Below are 19,362 nucleotides of genomic sequence, written 5' to 3'. Positions count from 1 at the left end.
TCATTATGATAATTGTATACACAGAAAAGCCCCACTGAGTCTCCTGACACTTTTTGAGGAGTGGCTCCTGCCAATGTAGTTTTTTTTCAGTCGATGGCAATAATTGTGATGTACATTCCAATTGAATAATTTTGCGTGTGATTTTTTTTATTTGGCAAATTTGGACCATGACGCTCAGGCACGCACTGACCTCCTCCTCTTGTGAATGACATAAAGGGATACACTGTGAAGTGGAGAGCGCATATCTAGAAGATTATGAATCCTGCAGTATTGGACTGTGAACCTGAACCACGTGAATTTGTATTGCTGCACTTTTAGAGTGGTCATGCTACATCTGTGTTATACTATTTCATGAAAGTATCTCAAAAGCACACGTAAAAAAACATTCAGAATTAAATATTAATTATCTCCAGAAGCAATTAATAGTTTTGGACTTTCTGCACATTTAGCTGTTATTAACAAATTCAGAACAGGAGAAAAAAATGAGATAAACTTGATGATCCACATTTATGGATTAAATTATGGAATATATTACCTACCAGTAAAGCAGTGTAAATCGATGTGTGCTTATAATATCAAAAAATTATATCCATAATACGCAATGTATAATCTCATAAAGAGGACAATAAACACAACTATGGGTAACGTGTTTTGCCAGATGTATCTGTGTTCTTGCCGGCGCGTAAACATTATACATCGGAGGTCAAGAAGGACCCCGTAATGAGGATACTCATTACGAGTCAAAAGAAGATGAGGCAGCCTCCCACCTCATTATTAATGGAACTCTCACTAATATGGCATCGCCACTCGTTCACCTCAATTTGGCACATCAACGTCAAGCGGACTTCACATTGCACCGATAGCAGCCACGGGGCATTTGGTTTGTATGATAATCGAGGCTTTAGAAAATAAATGCCTTTTAGCACATCTGGCATCTGCCCGCCCCCCACCCCCCAAGTCTGGGAAAGGTCAGCACGCCATTGGTATGCGGTAGACGTGGGATCCGCAGACTTGAGCTCTCACTCTCCACCCTGACACACAGAGCCTGTAAACGCGACCAAGTGGTCACTGAACTTTGAAACGAGCGACCTTTGTGCAACTTCTACTGTCGGTTTAAAATGTGCGAGTGCGATTTTATTGGTATAAATATTAGAAAGCAAAAGCACCCCTGTAATGGAAAGATCAATTCCACCACAGAATCCGAGCCAAAAAGTCGAAGTGTTTTTTTTCTGCTCCAACGAGCGTGGAGGTTGTGATCGTATCCATTGGAGAACCTGAGTAAGTAGTGGAAATGTCACGTTCCTATGGTAGGGACCTGTTAATCCTCGTAGCCATGACTGTTAACTTCAGACAGCGGCGGTCTGATCAATGTGAATAAATTCGCAACCAGGGTTTTGAACTCAGACCATCGGATTGTGAGTTGACCTCTGTATTAGTTCAGAGACTCGTGCATTTAAACACAATTCAGACACTTCAAGAACTTCTTAAAAATAATGTGTAGCCTCATTATTCCACCTTCGCCCAACAGTAAGACAGCTCCAGAATAACCTGCATGTCATCTGCTGGGACTGACAAAATAATCCACCAGAAAATGTGGTCTATTATTCAAGCTTTTCAAATCGGCAAGACAAAATGATTACAGACCTGGTCATTTTGGGCTGATATGCACATCGACTGATAAACTCACATAGACTCCCATAGACTCAGATAGAGACTTCACATAATCACAATGACTCACAAAAATCGCACAGAATCAGACGGATTCCCTTAAAACAATGAACTCATATAGAGACCCACTGACTCACATATAGATCCATAGCCTCACAATGACACATCGACTAACAAAAAATCCAGGGCTATGGCTGCAAACACAGACAAGGTATATGCTTAATAAGGAAGTATGCATTCCGATTTCACAAGTTTTATTTATTTATTTAAGTCAAGTGTTAATTAACCAATTTATGTAAAGTTTATTTTGTTTAACCAGGTATGAACTCAAGAGACCAGGATAGAGAATGACCTGCATCACCAAATTGACAAATGCAAAACAATCTAAATAAAGTACAGCCATGAAGTAAAGAGATATCAGCACAAAAAAACAAGTGGCTGCCATGGTGGTGAGATTTAACTACCTCGCCTGGTATACCGAAAGTCGTGGGTTCGATCCTGACCCTGATGCATGTTTATTTGGAGTTTGGATATTCTCCCCGTGGTCGCATGGAATTTTCTCCGGTTCTTTCGGTTTTTCCCTCCACATTTAGAATCTTATGTGCGTTTAGAGCATTTAGCTGCTATACATTTCCACGTGATAAGCCACTTTGTTGAGCTATCATTTGTGGCCAGGTCGCTTCTGAGAAAAAGCTATGTAGCTCAGTGAGCCTTACATGGTAAAGTGAAACAAAAGTTGAGTTAAGAAAATAGTTTCAGTGAGTAGCGACTGTGCAGCCAAAACAAATCTAGCACGTACCTCCTCTTTGGTCTTGCGGGAGAGCACACGCAGCCAGTCCCCAATCATGCTGAGGATGGCGGCGAAGTAGGCCAGGCCAACGAGGATCCAGAACCAGACGAGGGGCTTGTACCACTCCTTGTACTGCATCTGCAAGTTCCCACCTGGCCATCGTGCAAATATCACATGCACAAATGCAGACACACAACGATGAGACTCCCCAGCTCCCAATTCAACCTAAAGGGCTGTTGGGAGAAGCACTGTGGGGGAAGGGTTAGGCGATAGAATGAGCAGAGAAATACATAACATGGCTGTGGAGCCGAAACTAAACCAAACTTTTTATTTTACCAGATAAGGCTCACCGAGCTATAAATTATTTTTCAGAAGCGACCTGGCCACAAATTATAGCTCAACGAATTGCCTTATCACGTGGAAATGTATATCAGCCAAATACTCTAAATGCATCTTTCTAAATGCGGAAGTAAAAACTGGAGGACCCGGAGATAAATCCACACGACTACGGGGAAAACATGCAAACTCCAATTATACAGGCATCAGGGTCAGGATCGCATCCACGACCTCCTGCATACCAGGCGAGGTAGTTAACATCTCATCACTGTGGCACCCCAGCCAGCATCATACAAAACAAAGCAGCCTGACATTGACTATATCATGGAATTAGTTAAGTAAATTGATCGACACCATTCTGCTCCTGGGAAATATTTTTGTTCATCCCCATTGGTGGCTGTGGTCTAACCCTGCCCCTAACCCCAAACGCCATGGGACATGCTGGCTGTGAAGAATGAACAACGGTGGAATGGGTGAGTAATTTGTGCAGAATCCGCCCCATGTGAATTTCATTCCTCAAAGAACAACAGCCAACATAGCCACATTAAACAGGTCCAAGTATTAAGGCGATATATCCTGCATGTGATGGATTTCATCCAATTGTAGGCAGTTACAATCAGGATGCTACTGCAAACGCAACATGGAAATGCCAGTACCCCAAGTAAATAGTTAATGTTTTAGAAAAATATTTATCGTGGAATCATGCACGCTATTTAACTTACTCTTTGTAAATATTTATTTAAATACGCTTAGTTATTTCCCATTCTTTTTAATGGACTCCAAAGACACACACGACCATTAAGTTTTACAGCCAGGAATTTTACGTGGACCGTGACCATGGCATTGCATAAGTTTTCCTTCAGTTTGTACATACCACCGCCTCGGTTTCTGGTAATGCTGTGCAGCTCTCCGATGCGCTTTCTGGTTATATACCCGGTGTTGTTCGGTAACAACTCGAACACACATCAGAGAACTATGTTATGTAGATATGTTTTACTCTGGAAAATAAAAACACAATGATTTGTTTTACATACCATCATTCATGCAAATTGCATCTCACAATCGCTGAGGAACCGCAGACACGAGCTGGAAGGCTGCCAGATGGTGGGCCAGCGCCAACAAAAGCTCTGCAGTTCTCTCGATATTAAGATGTTTTCAGCCGCTTAGTGAGTGTCTGCTATACACGTGGGAGGAAACTGCCGTAGCACTCGGAGAAAACCCGTGCGTTAGAGGGGGAAACAATCAATCCCATAAAAGACGAGATAGATTATGTCAGTCCACACTTTGCTACACTGCATTCTGCTTGCAAGCCAGGGTGTTGACTATAAACAACTGAGCTATGGAGCTATTTTTCAGAAGCGACCTGACCACAAATGATAGCTCAACGAAGTGGCGTATCATGCGGAAGTGTATGGCAGCCAAATACTCTAAACACGAGAAGTTGGGAGTTTCAGAAGATTTTGTAATTTTTCAGATCCACCAACTCTCGCTTCCTCCACAATGCTGGATTACAGGCCACGTGACTAGTCACCACCACCCAGATGGAATCATTATATATATACATGCAAGTCTCGTGAATGTTTCTATAAAAATGCAATATTTACACATTCTTGAAGACATCTTACAATATATACTCAAAAAACAAGTTCACCTTATTGGGTTAACAGTGACTTTGGATATTAGTAAAAAAAATTATATTTTAGGCAGGAAATTAGCTTTCAAATTTAGAATTTTTTTCTGGGGGGGACACCGCCAGACCCCCTGGAAGATTTGGATCCCCCCAATGTTGACTCCATGGCTACGGCCTTGATAAAAATGATAAAGTTGACAAAAAATAGATGCACAGTTACTTTAACACTCTCACTCGCATCGCACACATTGTAAAATTATGAAAATAGTCAGCGTAATCCAAACAAAAACAATGCGTATTTTGTATGACAACAAAATGCCATTTTACACTCACTTTTTCATAACTTAAAGTAATGCACGTGTAGAGGAGTACTGTGAGTAGCCAATGAGGGATGAGCGTAAGGAAGGCCGAGTGGATGGAGAGCTATGCGAGGCCAAGGATGACGGAACGTCACGAGCCACAGAGGGGAAAGCACTTTCCAGAAAGTGGGCGGGGCCGAGCTAAGGGGGAGGAATTACCGAGAGGGTTCCTAAGGGGGACCACGTGAGGGACACGTGGTCGTCGTGGGGAGCCAGGATGAGGATCGGCTGGAAGAGGTCTCTTTCCTCGTCGCGGGGTGGTGTTGGCTGATTCCCCGTTCCGGGGAGAGGGGTGAGAGGGCCGGGGGTAGCCGAAGAGATCCCGATGTATATAGTTATCCCAGGTCCAAGTGAAGGACAGAGTGCATCTACACTGGTGTGAGTGTAGGATTCAGTGTGAGGGCGTGTATTAATAAACGGCTGCCAGCCCTTATAGAATTCCCCGTCTCCGCGTGGTTGGACTGCACTACACATGCATCATGGGCATTCAAAATGACCTGGGTGTTGAGGATTATTGAGCGCGAGTCATTGGTTAGATGGATGGACGACCACCACGCACAAACAGGTTGCTATAGGCTGCTATGGTACTGCGTGGTTAGCAGCAGAGGGTGGTGCAGCAAAATACAACGTTGTACTGTACTTCTGTGATCCTGTAGATAAGCTGCCAACCTTCACTGAGCCACACTGACCAGCATGGCGCAGTATGTGGGGAGGCACAGCATGGGGAGGCCCTTATCCAGCAGTGTTTGACAAATGTGCTGGGCACGAACGTCGGTTAAACAGCAATCAATAGAGAAATCTTTGCTGAAACACGAACAAAGTGACGGCATTAGCGTTCGTGTCATTGTCAATAGATTTTACATCAAACTGAATCCTGTAACAGAAAGCTTCCTGTCCAAGCAAGTGGCAGGTTTGTTTTGGCAGCCACACATCAGTCAATCCACACCACTCGTCTGTCAATGGTATAATATGCTAAGTCCCTAGAGTATAACATGCTGATGCCAGAGATCTGAATACGTTTCAAATGACAATGCACAACACAATACAAATAGCATTTGTCAATTTTTTATGGTTCACATATGTTTTGCTTCCAATTAATTTTACACATTTGACGACTCTGTTGACGACTCTGTTGATGACTGTTGATGACTCTGTTGCGGTAGTTTTGTAATGGTTCTTGCATAATGCTGCACGACTAAGTGGTGTGCGTATCATTTTCGATCCTGTGCCGTCACAGAAATTACGTTTAAAAAGTTGAGACATCTCAGTTGGTGGAGTGGTTGTCAGGCTCCCTAATAATACCGCCATGAGTTCAACCTGGAGTCAATGTAAATTCAGCCTCGCCTTCCAATTACAGCCCTTCATTGTAACCACTACCATCATCATCGTAACCACTTCATTGTAACTACATTGGAACCACTACCATCATCATCATCATAGTCTATAATCCACAATCAACAACAGGATGGCCGGTTGGTTCAGTGGTTAATGCACTGTGCTGTGAAATTGATAAACCTGTGTTCGATTCCCAGCCATGGCTACCATAAGTGGCGAGTGATATTTGAACCGGTCATGAGCCCACTGTCCCTTCATCAACCTGCACTGACCAGCACAGTGATGTATGATAATAAAAGAAAGCAACCCCCAAGTCCACACATGTACTAATGGATCGCAATGATGATTGACGATTATTTTAAAAAAGCTCGTGTGTTTCACGATGGCCATCACAATATGGCCATCACATTAGCATAACAAGTATTTACCTGGGATCCAGAACATTCACTCGCCAGGCGGATGGCTGAGGCCATGTGCTCACGTGCCACGAATACAAAAACACTTGAGCAGGGATTTTAATGGTAACACAGTCTCGGACTGGAAAGAGATTTCATGAACCCTTTTTTCCCAAACACAACCACTCGGATAAAACAATATTAACACTGGAACAAGCAGATCAAAGAAACTATGATAAATATGCACATAAAGAAAAACACAATTAATATGAATAAAAGTGATAATGCAATACAGATAACAACTGTGTAAGGACATGTGTCTGAGATCAAGCAATCAAGTGGATGTTAGTGGTTTAGAGCGACCCTTGTGCATTAAAGTGTAATTTTTAAACTGCTAAGTCATGCAACCTCTTCCATGTGCATTACTACGGAGGTGCAGCGGCTAGCGCGTCACACTAGAAGAACCCAGCAACCTGAGTTTGATTCCTGGCCAAAGCTCTATCAAGTGATGGGTGATATCTAAATGGGTCTTGCACCACCGTTCACCATCCCGCACTGACCAGTGAGATGAAGTATGGTCAAACACCCCCATGACCGACATGGAGTGAGGAGGCCTTCATCCAGCAATGAGTTGACAAAGAAGTTCTCACGCGTACAATTATCTTTATTACGTTTGCAACTATAAAAACGTTATGATTATTATTTTGATTTGCTTTATACATTTGTTTTTTGTTCGTTTCATGCCTGAATCTAGACACTGCAGCGAAGGTTAGTACGAATGCTGTGCGGTGCCATTTCACATAGGGCATTCATTGAGAGTTCTCTTATTACTCACTCGTTAAATAATGTTGTCAACTTTAATTCGCAAGCGTGGCTTAACAGTACACAGTGAGACCGTACTATTATCTTAACACCTGTGGCAATCAGCAGATAGATATTTAAACAAGTTGTGAAAAATCGTGCATGTGCATGCATTGCAACATGCATGTGTCCCTGGAATGATCTATGAGTACAGAAGTCGATGGGGAGTCGTCAAGGGCAGAATGCGTTTTGCATCTTTACTTCCAGTGCTTTTTGTTCTGGTTTGTGTCTGAAAGTTTTTTCGCGTTGCTTTGATCAATTTCACCAGATTTTATTTATAGGTGAAGTTCCAGCAGCGAGACAACTTTATACTGAAGTTTCAATCACTTTAACACGCGTTTTGATGCCCCCACCTCCCCATACCCAATATAGACGGCTGGGCAGGACAGTCAATTCATGAATGCCCTTCATCCTTAATTGCAAAGCATCAGAAATGGCGGGAAATTGATCACTTTCATTCAACTAATGAGAACACAGGCGAGTTTGAAACAAACGTGATTAGCAAAGTAGGGAGGATGGAGAGACAAGAGAATCCAGGCAATTTATGGGAAATCTATGTCAACAACAGCTCCGATTTTCAAACTGCGGTGTGTATTTCCTCCCTACATCACTGCACTTCAATTTTGTGGTGTTGATTTAAAACACACAGCAACAGTTATTCAATTCTATAAGTTTAGCTCGCCGAGCGTAACCGAGTAAGGCATTCGATTTAACAACACTCTTTCCTAGTCCTGGGTGGCACTTGTGTGATGTATTGCACTCAACCAAGCTGATTCTGGCAACAATTATGTGCGGGTCACTTCTTCCCAATCAGTGTCGGGCGATCTTTAGTGCCAGCAAATATTTGAACCTGAAATAATGATGGGGTGGGGCTGCAGTGCAGTGGTCATCACTTTGCACTCTGAAATCAGTGACCCGAGTTTGATTCCTGGCCACAGCTGACATCAGTGGCGAGTGATTACTCAAATGGTCCTGGATGCTCCTTCCACCCCCTTCCCCAACCCACACTGACTATCACGGTGAAGTATGGTCAAACAACGCCCAAGACCAACACGGTCCAGGGAGGCTTTCCTCATGCACGCAGACTAACAAAAGGGGTTATAAGTTATATTGATGATATCCCATATAAGGGCATCGTCATGGTCAAAACCAAAGTGTCTTCCATGTCAAACAAGCAATGAGGTGGTACTGATAAATGTAAAAACTCAAGTTATACATTTGTCACGTGCATTGTTTCTAGACATTCAGAGGCGCAGGAAACCACAGACAAGTGACAGGCAGCAAGAACCAGTGACAACAATTGGCCATGCTGTGGACCGACATTTTGTGTGCGTGTTTAATTTGATGCCCTTCCCCTGCACCTCCGATTAGCACGGTTGGCTACGTACGGTGCGAAACAAGTTCAAAAGACGTACATTCATACAATATTTGGCCAACTCCATTCATTTAGAGCACCTGGAGGGGAACACACTCTATCCCACACAGATAAAGCAGATCAAGTTCATAGTACTGCACGTCAGTGGTGTGGCAGGTCAATGTCCACAGGCAGGGAGTTTCACAAAATTTGTATGATCCGCCAACCCTCACCACCGCAATGCTGGATGATTAAAGACATGCGTCAGAGCATTTTGCACTGCACACACTTTAGCGGTTTTAAATGGAAAATGCTACCCAAGCAATCCTGGAAGCTGTACCAAATAAATGATTGATAACATTTGTACGTGCTATCAAATGTAATACAGCACACTTACACACTGTAATTTGGAAGAAAAAATATATTCCCAAACCATCGTATGTAATATAAATATCAACCTACTTGCTAACCTTGACAGCGTTAAAATGGTAACTAGAAGCTGGAGCAATTGATTTGATTAAAAAATACTCCTTGTAGTGGAATAATTTAACCCATGTCACAGCGATCCAATGAGGCAATTTTTCATCAAGAACGAGAAGAAAATGTAATGTTCTCACAGTGTAGAGGAAATTACTGTGAACGGTAGGTTCTATCATATGGCAAGGATTTCTAAGCAATAAACACACACAACGTACTTCGCGCTGTGTAAACTAGAAAGAACACTTGTTACTATCCTGTTTTTGTTGTTGCTGTTGTTGTATTTACTCAAGAACACAGAAGAATGTTTGGTGCAGGAAATAATATGCTACAGTGTGGCAAAAGTACAAAACTAATACATGAAGAGATGTCGATGGCTTGGGTAGGCCTTCCTTCAGCAGTGGATAGATTGTGGCTGGCAATAATAATGAGGATGATGATGACTAAACACATTGACGCATTTACTCTGACTGCTTGATGAATACATAAATACATTTAAATTATTATTACATCTGATCACTTCAACTCTGCAAATAAACAAATGACCTCAAATGCACCAACAGCTCATTGGATGTCGCTACAATATCAGCAGAAGGCAGTACAGCACAAATGTCTGTACTGTACCATGCTCCATCATCTATGTCGTGAAGTATGCTCAAATAACCCCCAAGACCCATATGGTATGGGGAGGTACGTTCAATTTGCACTGTTGACTACATATGGTGTAAAGGTAATTCAACATACATACAGACTCGAGAGGCATTAAGCAGTCTGCAGACATTCAACGACCAAACATTTCATTATTTTCTGGCACTTTCATTGCACACTCCTAAAAGTGTTCTATTTAATTTAATAACGTTGTGGCTCATGCTGCAAGTCACATTTATTTCGACCATAAGGGTTCTATTTTAAGAGCATATTTGAAAACCAACCTCTATTTGATGAGTTTGGGGTTTCTGGAGAAGAAGTTGTGGAACACATGTTTTATGTTCTATTGGTTAATGTGGTAATGCCCACTTTGAAAGCGATTTAGGTAAATTGGTCATTTCCCACAAATTCTGAGCTCGTGGTGGGCAATTTAAAACTATGGTCGAACAAGACTGAGTTCAGTGGCGGGCATACTGACCGCAAGACCACCCAGGCACCAAAGAGAGAGATGGGAAATTCTCACTTTCTGTCTATGACCCAATAACCCAGAATGCACCCAATCTCAGCATATCTCAGAAGCCAAGCAGGATGTAACCTGGATATTTAATCTGACCCTCACTGATCAGCGTGGGGAGGTATGGTCCAATCACGCTCACAACTTGCTCAACATGAGGAGGCCTTCATCCAGCAGTGGACTGACAGAGGACTGTGCATATAAACATGAGTGCCTACTTCGTTAACCCTAAACATATGGAATTATTTAAATTTGGTTCCCAAACAATTGTACAATAACACTGGAAAAAGTTTTATAATTATTTTCGCTGTCTATTAATACTGCACCTCCCATGCAGTACACTTTGAGGCACTCTGGCGGCGGCTGCACCTGTGTAGCACAAGGTCAACCAGGTCAACAAGGTCAACACTAGGTCACCGCAGCGCTGGCCAGCAAAGCGGGAATTGGTCTGTAAGTAGGGGGATGATGCTGCGAAGTGGCTACACGCCAGCAAATGTGCCCCTACCCTCTTTCGAATAACGTCACCTGATCTTCAATAACATCACGTGATCTTCAACAACGTCACGTGATCTTTAACAACGTGACGTGACCTTTAACAACTTCACGTGATCTTTAACAACGCAAAATCATTCTTAATAATGTCACGTGATCTTTAATAACGTCCACTGTAAAGCAGACGGCGAGCGTTTTTTATGGCGGCCACCACCACACCCGCAGCGTTAACCAAGCGTAGCCGGTGGAATGAATGGAACCGCGAACACCTCCGGCAACGAGCGCGAGCCGTGCCACCCGCCAGGTCGCGTCCATGCTCTCACCCGCCACGTAGTCCCCAAAGCCGATGGTGGTGAGGGTGACCACCACAAAGTAAATGGCTTCGAGTGTCGTCCAGCCCTCCACGTGCATGAAGATCACGGTGGGGATGACCACGAAGAAGAGGCAGCCGGCCAGCAGAAATAGCACCGTTGATATGACGCGGAACTTGGTCTGGCTCAGGTGCTTGTGCTGCGCCGTGCAGCAATGGGGGTGGGGGTAGAGATACACACAGAGAGATCATGAACAGAGATAGGCGGAGCACTACCATTACAGTGATGTGGCGTGGTGGTAATTACAACCACTACTACAACGAGCTATAAACGGAACGATAAATACAATTCCTGGTAAGTGCGATCGACAGGGTTAGGCCGTGCACTGTGCGTTTCTTCTCTCAAGATTTTCCCACCACGCACCACGACTGTGGCCATTTTCAGGAGGCATAATTTCCAACTGCTGAAGATCCCAGCAGTGCTGAAAAACAAAGCAAGAAACAATGGCGCAGCCCTCATCTCTAGAGAAGTCTGCACAGAACAATGACCATAGACCGTATCCTAAACCACTGCCCCAAGCGATCGTTCAATGGAGAAACGAAGGAGCAAAACACAGGATCTACAAATGTCATCAACGGATGTAAATATCCAAATAGGTATTTGACTTTTTACGCGAGAAAAAAGATGACCTGCTCACTTCCTGCAACGGTATATGGAAGAGAAAACATCGCCGTCTTCATCGACGCGGGGTTCCTCTTCCACCGCCTCGCTTGCGAGAAATATAATCGGGCCTCCATTTGCCCTAAGTGTCAAAGAGTTCGAAACATTTTAATAAAACGATCACGCTTGGCGATGTTTCGCGAAATTCCTTATCGATTGTTGTCATTTGGGAGGATGCGTTATAAAACACGTGACAAATATGTCTTCACGTTGGCGTGCCCTGTACGAATTCCCAACAAATGGCTATTTAGATTTTTAACAAGTAAGGACCACTGAGCTACACAGCTCTTTTTCAGAAGCGACCTGGTGACAGATTGCAGCGCAACGAAGGTGACTTATGAAGATGTACAGCAGCCAAACGTATCTTGCCACCACGGTGCCCCGCTCATCAGCAGTGTACTCATCAGGCTCACGACGATGCCTGTGCGAGTGGCTTTTCACTGGTGCAACACCACCACCAGCTAGCACCGTGAGGTGCAACAACACCACCACCAGCTAGCACCGTGAGGTGCAACAACACCACCACCAGCTAGCACCGTGAGGTGCAACAACACCACCACCAGCTAGCACCGTGAGGTGCAACACCACCACCACCAGCTAGCACCGTGAGGTGCAACAACACCACCACCAGCTAGCACCGTGAGGTGCAACAACACCACCACCAGCTAGCACCGTGAGGTGCAACAACACCACCACCAGCTAGCACCGTGAGGTGCAACACCACCACCACCAGCTAGCACCGTGAGGTGCAACAACACCACCACCAGCTAGCACCGTGAGGTGCAACAACAACACCACCAGCTAGCACCGTGAGGTGCAACAACACCACCACCAGCTAGCTAGCACCGTGAGGTGCAACACCACCACCACCAGCTAGCACCGTGAGGTGCAACAACACCACCACCAGCTAGCTAGCACCGTGAGGTGCAACAACACCACCACCAGCTAGCACCGTGAGGTGCAACAACAACACCACCAGCTAGCTAGCACCGTGAGGTGCAACAACACCACCACCAGCTAGCACCGTGAGGTGCAACAACACCACCACCAGCTAGCACCGTGAGGTGCAACAACACCACCACCAGCTAGCTAGCACCGTGAGGTGCAACAACACCACCACCAGCTAGCACCGTGAGGTGCAACAACACCACCACCAGCTAGCTAGCACCGTGAGGTGCAACAACACCACCACCAGCTAGCACCGTGAGGTGCAACAACACCACCACCAGCTAGCTAGCACCGTGAGGTGCAACAACACCACCACCAGCTAGCACCGTGAGGTGCAACAACACCACCACCAGCTAGCTAGCACCGTGAGGTGCAACAACACCACCACCAGCTAGCACCGTGAGGTGCAACAACACCACCACCAGCTAGCACCGTGAGGTGCAACAACACCACCACCAGCTAGCTAGCACCGTGAGGTGCAACAACACCACCACCAGCTAGCACCGTGAGGTGCAACAACAACACCACCAGCTAGCTAGCACCGTGAGGTGCAACAACACCACCACCAGCTAGCACCGTGAGGTGCAACAACACCACCACCAGCTAGCACCGTGAGGTGCAACAACACCACCACCAGCTAGCTAGCACCGTGAGGTGCAACAACACCACCACCAGCTAGCACCGTGAGGTGCAACAACACCACCACCAGCTAGCTAGCACCGTGAGGTGCAACAACACCACCACCAGCTAGCACCGTGAGGTGCAACAACACCACCACCAGCTAGCTAGCACCGTGAGGTGCAACAACACCACCACCAGCTAGCACCGTGAGGTGCAACAACACCACCACCAGCTAGCTAGCACCGTGAGGTGCAACAACACCACCACCAGCTAGCACCGTGAGGTGCAACAACACCACCACCAGCTAGCACCGTGAGGTGCAACAACACCACCACCAGCTAGCACCGTGAGGTGCAACAACACCACCACCAGCTAGCACCGTGAGGTGCAACAACAACACCACCAGCTAGCACCGTGAGGTGCAACAACACCACCAGCTAGCACCGTGAGGTGCAACAACACCACCACCAGCTAGCACCGTGAGGTGCAACAACACCACCACCAGCTAGCACCGTGAGGTGCAACAACACCACCACCAGCTAGCACCGTGAGGTGCAACAACACCACCAGCTAGCACCGTGAGGTGCAACAACACCACCACCAGCTAGCACCGTGAGGTGCAACAACACCACCACCAGCTAGCACCGTGAGGTGCAACAACACCACCACCAGCTAGCACCGTGAGGTGCAACAACACCACCACCAGCTAGCACCGTGAGGTGCAACAACACCACCACCAGCTAGCATCGTGAGGTGCAACAACACCACCACCAGCTAGCACCGTGAGGTGCAACAACACCACCACCAGCTAGCATCGTGAGGTGTAACAACACCACCACCAGCTAGCACCGTGAGGTGCAACAACACCACCACCACCAGCTAGCACCGTGAGGTGCAACAACACCACCACCAGCTAGCATCGTGAGGTGCAACAACACCACCACCAGCTAGCTAGCACCGTGAGGTGCAACAACACCACCACCAGCTAGCATCGTGAGGTGCAACAACACCACCACCAGCTAGCACCGTGAGGTGCAACAACACCACTACCAGCTAGCACCGTGAGGTGCAACACCACCACCACCAGCTAGCACCGTGAGGTGCAACAACACCACCACCAGCTAGCTAGCACCGTGAGGTGCAACAACACCACCACCAGCTAGCATCGTGAGGTGCAACAACACCACCACCAGCTAGCATCGTGAGGTGCAACAACACCACCACCAGCTAGCATCGTGAGGTGCAACAACACCACCAGCTAGCTAGCACCGTGAGGTGCAACAACACCACCACCAGCTAGCACCGTGAGGTGCAACAACACCACCACCAGCTAGCTAGCACCGTGAGGTGCAACAACACCACCACCAGCTAGCACCGTGAGGTGCAACAACACCACCACCAGCTAGCACCGTGAGGTGCAACAACACCACCACCAACTAGCACCGTGAGGTGCAACAACACCACCACCACCAGCTAGCACCGTGAGGTGCAGCGTTTTCAGAATTTCAAATTCCCATTGTCGACTGTGGCTAAAACAGTTAATTGAATGACTGATCGCATGCCTTTAAATTCACATTAATTCTAATGATCACACCTGCTTATAGAAACCTAAAAATCCCTCACGAGATTGCCAATTTGGGACATCTCGTGTTGGACAGATGTCTGTAGCTTCTGAGGGCTTAACAATCCCTCTCCTCCCTGCTTATCCTCCCTTACCAGGCTTTATCCATTGCAAGAGGTAGATTTAGTTGTTGTACTTTCCCATAAGTCTGCACTTTGTGCTGTTATATAAAGTAAAGGTGCAGTCCTGCAATTCCTTGCTCACTCCACTGCTGGCAGAACGGCATCCACTAGAGGTAGCTTTAGAGAGGCCCTCTATCGGGCATAAGGTATTTGGCCTAGTCTTCCACGATGGCCAACTGTCGAGTTAACTGTGAGAGTAACCACACTTGCATCTCACTGCACGCAATCTGCAGAATGACTAACTGCGGTGAACCTATTTATATTCCAATTATACTGCTGGATGGACAGATGCAGGGGGATTTTAAACATTTGCCCGGTTCTTCAGCTGCCACGCGACAATAGGAATTTATTTTTAAAAAATGTATGATAAGATGCGTTTAGAGTTTCATTAGTATGTGTTCAAGGTTCTGAAAAAGGAGAGGCATCTTGAACAATCAAAACTCGTTTAAAACACCATCTATTTATATTTTAAAATCACTTTCATTATTTGCACCGGAAGACCTGGAACGTGATTTTTTTTTTGGAAAATACAAAACTCAACTGCCCAACAACAACAACACGTTTAGAGCGCTAATTGTTACCAGACAGTGGAAGGAAACGTATAAATAATAGTGGCCACCCTGTGCGCTGTTAGAATGTAAAGTAGAGCGGTAATTTGGTAATTTGCCTAAGGTGTCTTGGATTGTCTGGAATGCACAATGGAATACTGCCCGAGGTTTGAACGTCTATGACACCAGTTTATAACCAGTTTATATATAGCTTGGCTTGAGCACAAATATTGATTCCAATCTACAAATAGCATCATCCCAGTGCTCTGTAATTGTGTTGTTGCTTTTAACTTTGAAGGCACAACTATTTGCAAAGTGCTGTTATTCGGTCATGTGTATTACTGGCTGTCTTTAGTTACATGGCTTATTCAAATTCCCTTTAGCAAAGACCATGAGGAATTTAAATACTGATCTCGTATAATCTGCTTCAATGTGCCCAACACGTATCATATTAAAACAGAATAGTAGAGGCCTTTTTTTGTTTCAGACTGGAATGTAAATTAAGCTGCTATGAATGGCACTCCTTTGACTTTTATACCCCCAGGGATATTTGCGAAAATAACTTTTGTGATTTTATAGCGGCTGGCTGGTAAAATGTGCCAAAAAAGTCCAGATTAACACAATTTCCCAAACCATGCATACAAAATGTAGAAAAGTTGAGGAAAACAACAACAAGACAGCCCTAATTATACAGAAAGTCCCCTTTCGCCTGAATAAACCAATTTTTTTTATGTTTTGTTTTTTACTAAGATCATTTTTTCTTTTATAAATAATGGCAGCTGAAATTCACACTCAATTTGCCTAATACCAATGTTGCTGTGTTGGAAATTTGTTATTCCACATTGTCAATGCCTATTGTTGTTCAGGTTCTTTTAATCTGTATTCATGTTTTCAGAAGTATTTAAAAAAATGCATTTGATGAAAGTGCCATGTTTTCAATATTATTGCAAATATTCAGTCTTGTAAATGCGAGAGACATATCCTCCATAAACTGAACAAAACTCATATTGTACCCACAAAGTGTTCCAAGATTATACAGTGACACAAGGAGATTTTTACGGACACTGTGTGACTCTAACATATCACTGCAAATACTTGCACACAACCCGACTCTTGCCATATGCCAAAGTATGTCAAGAGTACGAGCGTACGACAAGATCCTGCAAATTACTCGACTGGGATTACACGGAGCGACATCGTCCCCCGAGTGAGAAAATCTGACAGAACCCTCCTTGAGAATAATCGTCTCGAGACTCGTTGAGACTTTCATGGTGTGGCGATAAAAAATTATTATAATTGAGCATTCTCTGCACACCCACTAAGATCTCGATAGTCACCCACCAGCAACTTGCTTCAAAGTTACCGAGACCATTTTGTGAAGCTCCAACGACCCCTCCAACGAGGAACGCCGCCTTACAGCAGCAGCAGCGGCTTTTGGCTGCTGGCCATCGAACAAAGATGGTCACCGCATCGTGTGATTTCACATGACCTTCTGCGGCCGTCTGGAACGCTCTTCCTTCCGATATTAGGAAGCCACTGGAGCTATCTAGATTGAAAACTAATTTCTGAAGAACTACGTTTTGTGTTCAGTTTATTGTCCTTCCGCAGCACCCCCGATTATCACGGCTGGCTACATACGGCGCGAAAGAAGTTCAACACACGTACGTATTGACATACGCAGAAGAGATGTGAGGAAGTTTACCAAGTGGACATTGAGGTGAGAGCAAGAGCCCCAGAAGAGAGCCGATGCTGGAGCCTCGTGGCTCCGCACCCCCTCGGCCACAGCGCACGCCGGACGAGAGGCGCTGCGAGAGCCTCGCACGCGGACGCCGTGCGAGGCTTCATACAGGGGAACGTATCGACGTGTAGGTGTACACGTACGTAAGTTTAACTTCTTTTGCGCTGTACGTAGCCAACCATGCTAATCGGAGCTGCCAATAGTATGCTTCGTAATCAAATTGGTTGTTATAATTGTTGTTAACTTTACCGTTGAGCTGAAAGAAAACAGTTATCGGCACGTTTACATGTACACATGCCAACATCATATTATTTGCTCTGTCGGTTTGAGAAGGGCTCTTTAACCGCATAAATCTGGCCAGATCATTGTGGCCGAAAGCAAACATCTATCAGGAAGCAGTGGCACTTGTATCGAAAAACCGTCCACTCCAGCGATTCCCTAGAAATATCTCTGAAATTCACTTCACATCTCCTGAATAAGCTCGACTAGATATCAAAACTTAAAACATCATCAGTATATTGTGCTGAAAAAATAACTGCACTGTAACGTGTGCATATACAGCACCGACTGCCATTATCTTACACCAAGAAGTGACACGCAGATGTTTTAATTCCATAATTAACTGAAATAACTATGATACACTGTATTCATGATTGCGTGCTTAATTTGGAATTAAAATGGATCCAATTTTTACAAAAAAATCAGATTAAATTTTTTTACAGTAAATACATTAGTGCAATATAGATCCTCCAGTATTAATACATATTCTGATTCTGTTTTATAGATCCTTAAGTAAAACAATCCAAGGCAGTCTCCATGGCAGATTAATATATATGTACGCCATATTGAATTACAATGGTATCTTGTTTGATTCCCCTTGGAAGCATTATAGTTTATTTATTCTTAACAGTATAAATAAACGTTATTATATTTTTACACAAGTTCGACATCTCATTATGAATTAATTTTACAGTAATAGGTAAAGGTGCAACCCTGCAATTACTTGATCACGCCACTGCTGACAGAAGGGCCTCCACTGGAGGTACTCGCACACTTTGTGCCGGGTGAACAGAGGCTAGGAGATTCTGGAACACTTTTCCTTCTGATATTAGGAAGCCACTGGAGATAAGCAATGTACATACGTACATTTGCATAATTGTTTAAATTGCCACACCGAGAGATTGAAGTAATGGTCTCTGGATTGCAATCCCACTGTACCCATAATTGTCAACACGCATCTTAAACACAATAACATAATAACATAAACACAATAACGTAATAACATAAACACAATAACATAAAGCCATAACCCCCCCCCGACTAAAATACGTTGCCAGCTGTAAAAAACCATGCCCCCCCGTTAACTGTTTGTTTTTCATGCCACTGCACGATCAACTTATAAAGTATGAGACATGTGCTCTCGTGCCTCCTAATGCATTCATTCAGCTCCCAGGAGAATATTAAGTACATCCCAGTGCATTAAATCTGGAGTCCATTGGCTTATTGAAGCGCACTTTGTCTTGCTCAGCACGCTTATCCTGCTTGTGCAAGAAACCCTGTGGGTGGCGGAACTAAAGATGAGCGTGTTTGGGCAAGAGAGTGCAGTGACTTTCCTAAAAAAGACGATATTGTACTCGCCCATATGGCAATTAAAATATGGTGCAACGTCAAAGCATGAATTCTAATACATTCTATTTCGGACTTATATGAATAAGTGCTTATGTCAGAATGTTCTATTTTGGTGACGTGTATTTATGTTGAGGTCATCAGCACATCACGTGTGTGGAAGGGTGAGGCTACTCACTTTAAACGTTTATTGAGAATTTGACACTTTGTTAAAATCGTGGAATATATTCCCATATCCATGTGTACTT

The 19,362-nt window shown here is 44.7% G+C and overlaps 1 protein-coding gene across 1 annotated transcript in view; it reads right to left on the bottom strand.

The window, feature by feature from the left end:
- Window positions 1-19,362, bottom strand: part of LOC144727488 (potassium channel subfamily K member 2-like) — a 151,595-nt gene that overhangs the window by 55,989 nt on the left and 76,244 nt on the right. Inside the window, exons 5-6 of the mRNA XM_078606351.1 lie at window positions 11,183-11,369; window positions 2,468-2,610 (exon numbers count right to left, since the gene is read on the bottom strand). Of these exons, the coding sequence (XP_078462477.1) occupies window positions 2,468-2,610; window positions 11,183-11,369 (330 nt within the window). The remainder of the gene's footprint in view (window positions 1-2,467; window positions 2,611-11,182; window positions 11,370-19,362) is intronic.

This window comes from Lampetra planeri, chromosome 25 (assembly GCF_965212315.1).
Source record: "Lampetra planeri chromosome 25, kcLamPlan1.2.h2, whole genome shotgun sequence".
NCBI lineage: Eukaryota > Metazoa > Chordata > Hyperoartia > Petromyzontiformes > Petromyzontidae > Lampetra > Lampetra planeri.
This window is presented reverse-complemented; position numbering and strand designations above follow the sequence as displayed.